Raw genomic sequence first — 9,566 nt, 5'->3', positions numbered from 1 at the left:
CTTTGTGGGAAGTGGGTTGGAAAACAAATGCAGTTTTTAAATATATATATACTAAATGTGTATACTATATATACTATATATATATATATAGTATGTGTGTGTTTTCTTTCCTTCCTATGGTGTCTATGTAATCTTTGACAATGATGTCATAAGACCTTAAGAGGAAGGGGAGGATTATAATTAAGAAGGCAGGTTTTGGAGTTAGATTTGGGATTGGATTCCAGCTCTTTCATTCAAAATTTTCAAAACTCAGATCCCTCATTTGTAAAATATAGTTAAAGCCACATTGTTATGAGAACCAAATTACATCAAAAGTGCAAAACATTTATATAATGCTTAACACATAGAATACGCTTTCACATAAACAGTATCAGTTAATAATAACCAATAACAAAATGAGAAAAAAAAATAGGTCGTAAAGTACATTTTATCTTTTGAACATAGATTGCAATTTTTTTGGTATCTGAAATCAAAATAAAACTAGAATAATTTTTTAAACTCTGGTGAAGGATTTTAAAATATTTTCTAATACAAAACTTATTTTAAGAAATCATTTTTTCTAAAAAAAGCCAGCCCATAATTTTAAACACATTTTTGGTTTCCTTCTGCCATTTCCCAGGACCATTTTGACATAAATAGTGGAAATGAGCCTCTGAAAAAGTCCTCAATTTTCTTATGTACTGTAAATCCTATTTGTTATGTGTATCATAGGAGACAGCGTCATGAAATCTTACACCTGGCAAAGACTTGAATATCATTGTTGCACTTTCTCATTTAGATGAGCTAGGCAAGGCTTGGGGAATACTAAGATGTGCCTCGTGATCTGCAAGGTAAGGAAAAGAGTCAGAATGGCAGATGGCCGCATAGCTTGCTGACAGCCTTCACACTGGGAGGCTGCTGCATAAGTTTGAAAGCTATTGCTATCTGAAGATTATCCTCATTTAAAAACGTGTGCGTGGAATTGGTGAGCAGCGTGTATTTTCACAGAACAAACGGAACAAAACATCCTTTGAATATGTGAATACTTGTACAGCCTGCTTACCTGGGGAGCATAAGCTGGAAGGTTTTTATTCTTTCCTTCTGTCTCAAAATTTTGATCAAAATAGCTATTGTTAGAACTCTATACTAGCAAATGCATCACTTAGGACACTGTTTTCACAATGCATCAGATTAAAAAGACATGATTTCCGAAGAACTGAATTTTTGAAAATATTGATGGAGAGTTTACATGTGCTCGAAATCCACATCCTTTATCTTGGACTTAAAATACTGAGGTCTCCTAATAAATAGGCATTTACTGACATCAATATAGTTGTCAACATGTCATAACTTAGATAACAATTTTTTGCTCCTTTGTTTCAAGTTCAGAAAATCTACTTAAACAATGAGGTTAAAGAAACTATTGGAAAGCAGATAATATATTTATAATAGTTTCTAAATTTGTTGACATTTCACATATTTCTCCATGTTTTCTTCATTATGTTGTGAAGTATGGAAAACAAGTGTAGTTATTTGATAAACTTTAGATTATCTTTGATACTTGATATTTATGGCATTTCTAAAAAAGACTACATGTGAAATAGTTTTTAAGCAAGAGTTTCTTTTAGGTTGTTTAAAAGAGGAGGGAAGGGAGTATTTAAATCATGAATTGTTACCAATTCTTCAAATTGATCTTCAGAAATATTTTCAACTTCAAAAGATAAATTACAAATTTAGAGAGCTTTGAGAAAAGAGAAACATTTATTTCAATTTATTTCAAGGCCTTGGGACAACGCTGGTATTTGCCAGTCATTAAAACAAACTAAATCCTCTTGTTTCGAGGCACTATTTATATGCAAGCCAAGTTTTCACTGGGCCCAATTCTGAGTGGGTGCAGGAGTGGGAAATAAATTTTATATGGAATTTAAAATCACATTTACAGTTTATGAACCGAGGCTTGAAAATCTGGACAAAATGAAATATTTTAAAAAATTAACTATATTTACATCTATATTCATATCTACATCTATATCTCTCTGTATTATTCTCCCTTCCCAACCATGGTCTACTTTTGGCACCCTGGATGTAGGTTTGGGCAAGAAGAGACACAGTAACAGGAGAAAAGCCCTAAAGACAAACTGGGTGAAAAGATGAGGAGAGAAACAGGACCAGAGAGTGTGAAGGCTGAGAAACCAAAGCAGCTGAGAAGGATGCAAGAGCAAGTGCCTGAACGGTTTCACTTCCTCCGGGCGCCCAGCAAAGCCAAGCCCCGGCATTGCGGCCTGAGGCCCGGAGCGGCGTTTCCGGACACCTAAGCCCCAGGCGCCCCGGGTGGGGAGCAAGCCGGGGAGCGGCGGGATCTAGAGAAGAGCTCGCTGAGGATCCAGGGCTCCGCGGGCACCAGTCCGCAGGCCCCTTGGCGTCAGCCGCCGCAATGCTGCGTGGACCTCCGGGAAAGGGAGCCCCGAGCCCGGACAGGCCCCCTTGTGGCCTGGCGCCCCCAGGTGGGTGGTCGCGCGTTCAGAGGAGCGGGGGAGACCTGACAGGATGGTCGAGAGCTTTGCCGACACTGACGGTCACCTGTTTAGGTGATAAGTATACTAAGGCCGATGTGTCTTGGGGTACAGGGCTTTCTCTTCCAGCTGCTGTCTTTGGTGGCCCGTGGTGCTCCCGGGAGGATTGTGCTGTTCCACTGGCCTCTTTGATGGGGATTCTGGAACGAGGTGGCAGCGCTCCTTGTGTCCTGACCAGCATGCACTCACCAACAGCCGTCAACTTTTGATTAGCTGAAAAACTTTCAAGAACACACGGGCCGGTACTTTAGTGTCTGAAATCATCCTGGCACGTCTTTTAATGTCCTGCGCGTGTTTTCACATTAAATAATCCTAAAAATATCTGTAAAAATATAGCAAAACTGTCCGGTTGTAGAACTGTTCATTTACCTGCCCGGCCTTATAAAATCCAACTGAGCAGATTGCTAACAATGAGCTGTGACATGTTGTGCAAGTTACTTTATCTAAAAGTTCTGCCACCACCTCCCCACTCCACAGGCATTGCTAACTTGTTAAAGGAAAAAATAAGTTTGCTTGAATACACATATTTTCAGTTCAAATGGATCTCAAAGCAGTTGTATTCAATTCTTTTCAAAGTATTTCAAATACATTTGAGAATTGTATAATATCTTTAAAAATGTTCAATTTTTAAAATTTAGTTAGGACTTCATTTGGGTAGCAAGGTTATAGGAGACGTTCAGGATGAGAAATGCAATAATCAAATATAATAGGAATGAAATTCTATTTGTTTGTTGAACAGAATGAAAGTTTTCATGTTTTACTAGCATTTTTTAGATAATGTAATTTTGACTTCAGCAGCTTATCCTGACTAGTGTGTGTGTATATATATATATTACGCTGTATGGCGGAGTCACATTTCATTCTTTTTCCAAGTGAGTATCCTGTTATTGCAGCACCATTTGTTGAATTTTTGTTTGCTTGTTTTTTTGTTTGTTTGCTTGTGTTTTGGGGGGGAGTGTGTGGGCGGGGAATCGAACCCAGGTCTCTCACCTGGCAGGCGAGAATTCTACCACTGGACTAGCCTCACACCCCTAGTATATTTTTTTTTTTTTTTTTTTTTTTTAAAGGAAAGACAGAGAGAAGGAAGGAAGGATAGAAGGAAGGAAGGAAGGAAGAAAGGGAAACATTTTCTTGTTTTATTGTATTCTGTTTCTCCGTTTTTGTTACATGGGCTGGGGCCGGGAATCGAACCGAGGTCCTCCGGCATAGCAGGCAAGCACTTTGCCCGCTGAGCCACCGCGGCCCGCCCCCCTAGTATATTTTTAATAAATAAATTTAAAAGGCAAATTTTCAGTTAAAATAGAAAGTATATTTGTGACAATGGGAAATGACAAAAAAGGAATTAGAGCCCATGATATCCTAATATATTAACATTTCAAGCATTGAACATTGAAATCCTTGACAACCGTCTGTGGTGTTGCAGCTTTTGATAGCCTCTATAAATAAACCAACTATGTCTTTTCAACCTTGAGCAGGTTAGCTATTTTGCTTTAGCTTAAGAATCTAGTTAAATTGAAATGGGTTCAATCTGTTTCAACCTTGTAGATTGAGCAGTTTAGGCAGAAAATGAATTTTACTTCACTTGATACTCAAGAACTACTTTGAGGCAATTGCTTTCGTGAATAATGCTCAAGTGATGAACCCACTTTATCTTATTCTGATTATTCTTATTCCTCTAATGCATTTCCAGGCCCACCCCACCCTCCTTTGGTCTCTGTCAATATCACTTGCTTTAGTTATTTACTCTTTAGCTAAGGTAATGAAACTTTAATGTCTTTTGATATTAACCCATGACCATTTTCTTGAGATAAGTAGTAACTCCATATTTTTTACAGAGTTCTTTTCTGTGAGTTCTTCCGCTCTGCTTTAGGCTTTAACTTAATGTGGCTTGTTAGGGATCATTTAGTCCAACTACCTCATTTTAGAGAAGAAAACTGAAACTCAAGGGAGTGATTTGCTGGTGAAACCATAATTAGTAACTAGGTGAAAATAGTTCATTCATAAACTTGTCAATAACCTTTTATCTCCCTTTACGAGTGGCACAGTAATATGAACCTGAAATTATAAGTGCAATCTGAAATGGTAAACACATTATCATGCCTAGGAAGATACTGTATTTCTAGCAGTAGGTGGCTGATTTGTAATGACAACATCTGAGTAGGCCATTCTTAGGGAAATTTAATAACTGCTGAGTGTCCAACTTGTCCTTTAATGGGAGCAGAAATGATATATGATATCTAGTACTAAAACAATGTAAAAATGATGTACAATGGAGCATTACTCCATGTAGAATGTATTTTCTGGTATATGCTAAATAACTAGATACTGTCTATCAATATCCAAAAAAGTGATTTTATCTGCTTGTTAACAAGACATTAACTTGAAGAAGTTAATGTCTTGTTTAATTTAGACTGCCTCCTTCATTAAGGACTGCTTGTTTGTGGAAACAAGCAGTTTATGGAAGCACAGATTATCACCAACCCCATAGTTTTTGTATTATTTTATTGACAGTATTTTATGCCTCTGATGGAAAGAATTAGGTACATTTATTAATTTAAAAACAGAAAGCATAGAAAGGTGGAACTAACATCTTCATGTTCCACTGTGTGCCTGATACTTGTAAATACCATGTAACAAACATGAATTGCCCAGGTCTCTTTTCTCTGGCTTAAAGCTTGAAGATTTGAAGCTTTTTGCACTTACTACAGTCTTCCAACATAGCCGATGACCAAAATAAGTCTTACCAACTAAATACTTTGGTTCTACCCTGGTATCTGGTAAAACTTGCTTTCTTGAGACCAATGTCCAAAGGTTCTAATACAGTTATTTTTGCTAAGATTTTAAAGAGGAATAGCTCTCCTAAGGAATTTTTACTTTAACATGAATAGTGCTATAAAATCTAATTGCTAAATATTCCAGGCCTAAACAGCAGGGATTTGGTGTTATTCTTGGGATAATAAAGGACCCTTTTCTGCCAGCGTTTGTCCAAATATAGATCATATGTGACCATGCTTGACTTAAGTCTGCCTTGAATCAAGTCCCGGTCTCATTGCTTATCAACTCTGTGATCTTATATACATAGCTGAATTTGTCCTTATTGCTGTTTGTTCATTAAAACTGGGGAGAACAATAGCATTTACTTTGGAGAGTTGTTTTGAGGTTTGTTTTAGTTCCTAGACTGCTCAAAGCAGATACCATGAAATGGGTTGGCTTTAAACAATGGGAATTTATTACCTTACAGTTTGAGGGCGCCCGAATGTTCAAATCAAGGCATGATCAAGGTGATGTTTTCCTCCTAAAGACCTGCTGCCAATAGTCCTTGGGTCTCCTGCCACATGGCAAAGCACATGGTAGTTTCAGCTGATCTCTTCCTTCTCTCCTGGCTTTTGTTGATTTCAGCTTTTTGCTTCCATGGTTTTTTTTCCTCTCTCTGTATTCATTCCATTTTTAAAAGGCTCCAGTGATAGTATTAATTCCCATTCTGAAAGGGGTGGGCAAGACCTTAACCGAAGTAGCTTCATCGAGAGATCCTGTTCACAATGGGTTTATACCCACAGGAATGGATTAGATTTAATAACATGTTTTTTTCTAGGGTATATTCAGCTTTAAACCATCCCAAGGGTTAAAAGAGAAAATGGATGGGAAGTGATTTTCAGGGTGACATAGCATACAATAATTAATGAGTATATGTTGGTTATTATTTTAATTCTTTCATTCATTGGTCAACAATGTCATAATACATGTAAAGAATAGAGTTCTTGTTGAGAAACTGCTTCCTGCTGATTTTGGGGAAAACTTAAGGAATGAAGCAATTAAGCTCCCACACAAAAGAATTAGGAAGTGTCTTACTTTCCCATTGCTGCTGTAATAAAATACCACAAACTGGATAACTTAAAACAACAGAAATTTGTTGTCTCAAAGTTCTAAAAGCTAGAAGTCCAAACTCAAGATATTAGGAGGGCCATGCTTCCACTGGAACCAGCAATCCATGCATTGTCTGCCCCTGTCGCCTGGTCATCTTCTGTCTCTGTGCCTGCTGTGTCCAAGTTCCTTTTCTTATAAGGAGGCCAGCAATAATTGACTTAGGTCCCACTCTAATCCATTTTGGCCTCATCTTAACTAATAACATCTCCAAAGTTCCTATTTCCAAATGAGGCCACATTCATGGGCCCAGGGAGTAGAAACGTATCTTTTTGAGCAGAGGGGTGGGCGAGCACAATTCAATCCCTAACAGGCAGAGTGGCTTCCTACAGAAAGATACTGCTGTACTCTTGGGGAAATATTATAGTTAATACTTTTGAAAGGAGGAAAAATGAATCTGCAGTGAAAACATCTAAGGGTGAGTTTATTAAACAGGCATTAGAATAGTTCAGTTATGGGAATAAATGAAACAAGAATTGGTAGGGCAAAATGTGAGCATGCGTCATTTTCTCATAGTACAGTGTACCAGTTGTGACCATATATATGTATGTATATATATGAAAAGTAAACTTTGAGCAGAAAATTATGGGACATGTCTTCAAATTATAAGACGATAAGGACTTTTTTTTACCATAATATTTATTGCTGGGTTAAAAAACAGAATGCTTACCACAATTTTAGAAACAGCGATGAAATAAGAATAAGAAGAGAAAATTATTTGGAAATTGTTAAAAAAAAGTTATAGTACCTTGTGATTCTTTTCTTTTTTTAATATAAGGAATGGTATCTAAGTTTTGCTGCAGACATTGAGATAGTCCAGGTGGTGAAAATATCAGATATTGTACGGAATTATACCCTACCTGTATTTATTTTTCACTCAGAGAAAATTAATGACTCTTTTAGACATTTACCTCTGGACAAAAATTTCTTTGTTGTTTTCAAGTGCTTCATATTGAAATAATCCAGAAAGACCACCTTCCTTTGAAATCATGAGGAGTCATTCATCAATGCCTTGTGGTCTTTTATAAGATTTTCTTTTGTATCCAGTTCATTAAAATAACTTGTTTTATAATTCTATGTATCATATTTTCCTTTCTTCTAAACTCCTGTCACTTTTCCATATTAGCAATTTCCATTGCTACATTTTTACATGCTTTCCACATTATGAAGTAGGAACACTGAAAGATACAACAGTTCCTTTCTTGGAATTCTATTTATTAGAAGTCTCATTTTCAGATCCTGATCAAAGCTGAGGGCAAAACCCCATTCTTTGGTTAGGATCAATGTTGACATTATTTTATCATTCCGAATTTATTAATAGGAACATGCCTGACTTTCAGTGGAATAATACAATGTCACAATCACAAGCTTTGACTTTCTTTTAATGACCGCAATTTGTTGTGTTCTTACTTTGAATTCATAGGAAATGGATATCATAATATCTTGATAAGTTAGTGCATCAGAAGAGTAGCATGTACTCTGAATTAGAAGTTGTTCTGTTCTGAATATTAATTATAAGAAAATATTTAATGATTCATTGTGTTCTCCTATGAAAACTTTCATAAACTGTTGGAATTTCTAAGTTTTCATTTTTTTTGAGGGAGGGACCAAAATGTTATGATTCTACAATATCACTGGTATGATGATTTGTAGAGTATTTCTTGGTATTGTTCGAAGAACCCATAAGGTGTACAACAATTTTCTACAGTTATCAAATGTTTTATTTAGTTTATTTAATTGGTTTCTGACTTTCCATGTTCGCTTCCAGGCAGACATAGCTGATTTTTCTGATGTCTGTCCATGAAGTTGCCTGTGGTAACCTTACGATTATTTTCTCTTTACATGAGCTAGTTTGAATGAATTTCTCTTTCTTGGAGGAAAAAGAAAGTTTGGGTTAGAGTATTTTACTTCTGAAAAACTGCCGTTTGTTTCCATAACTTTTTCTCTTTTGTACTGTTGTTGCTGTTCTTAAAACTATACCTGTCATACATCTTCTACTGAAACTGAAACAAACTGAGAATAAGGCCTATTCCTTTTTAGGCACAGGGAATAGGGTGCCTTGTCAGTAAATCTAGTGGTCTCCAGATAAGGATATTTTGGAGTTTTGCAGCTTTATTACTGAAATTTGAAGGGAGCCCATGCAGTTATTTTTAAGTGTCCAGAACTGGTGACTCAATATTTCAATCAAGGGTTAATATTATAAGAATTAAACACTTACGAAGTTTGAAATTTTGAGTTATGTAGTTATAAAATTATAACAGCAGTGATTTTTTATATTTTGCTAATAGAATGCTCTTATTTATCTGAAAAATTTAAAGCATACTGTTTCTGGAAGATTTTAAAAATATGTTTAAAGTGAGGCATATATATTGAGAGAATACTTATGACATTTATCTTGGTAAAAAGCGGAAAAGGAAGTATAGAAGTAGCATTATTTAATAGCTACTATCTCTGTCTCCCTGGCAAATGAAAAAAAATGGTATCAATGACAGGCCATTATGAAAACTTTCTATACAATAGCAGCGATTCAGTGTAAATCTGGAGCATCAGAATATGTAATGTACTTCAGAGACTGGTCTTTTACCAACCTATTTATTAGTATTAGGATAGAAAATATAGTATTCTCATTAAATTACAGAGCATATGTTAAGGATGTTACTAATGATCAACTTGGAAAAAAATGATCAGAATTTAGTGTGCCCTTACTAAAGAGATCGTCACAGATACATGAAATTCAGTTGTAAGCATTAGGTGTAATGGTTCAGGTGAAGGAATGAGAATCAGGATGATGAAACATTTTCAAGGGAAAGAGAGCCAAAAGAAGCAGAAAAGTAAACAAAAACCAAATTGCATGAACTTGTGTGGAAAAGTCCCCTCTGTATAATAGGTATCTACTGAAGCCTTTTAAAACAGAGGCATGGCATGATCAGGTTTTGTTTTTAGAACAGCACATGACCCACAGTTGGTACTGAATTGAAGAAGGGTGATAAATGGAAGCTGTGAATAACCAGGAGTTGACTAACCAAGAAAAGATAGGGAGAAGCGGACAGATTTATTAAGAACTACTAGTTACCTGCTGCTGTGATATGGTAG

The 9,566-nt window shown here is 36.2% G+C and overlaps 1 protein-coding gene across 3 annotated transcripts in view; it reads left to right on the top strand.

The window, feature by feature from the left end:
• Positions 1-2,215: 2,215 nt before the first annotated feature.
• Positions 2,216-9,566, top strand: part of BANK1 (B cell scaffold protein with ankyrin repeats 1) — a 327,436-nt gene continuing 320,085 nt past the window's right edge. For all 3 annotated transcript variants that reach the window (XM_077142683.1, XM_077142682.1, XM_077142680.1), the window contains exon 1: positions 2,216-2,483. In XM_077142683.1, the coding sequence (XP_076998798.1) occupies positions 2,414-2,483 (70 nt within the window). In that variant the 5' untranslated portion in view covers positions 2,216-2,413. The remainder of the gene's footprint in view (positions 2,484-9,566) is intronic.

This window comes from Tamandua tetradactyla, chromosome 24 (assembly GCF_023851605.1).
Source record: "Tamandua tetradactyla isolate mTamTet1 chromosome 24, mTamTet1.pri, whole genome shotgun sequence".
Taxonomy (NCBI): Eukaryota; Metazoa; Chordata; class Mammalia; order Pilosa; family Myrmecophagidae; genus Tamandua; species Tamandua tetradactyla.
The sequence above is the reverse complement of the archived record's forward strand: the minus strand, read 5'-3'. Positions and strand labels throughout refer to the sequence as shown.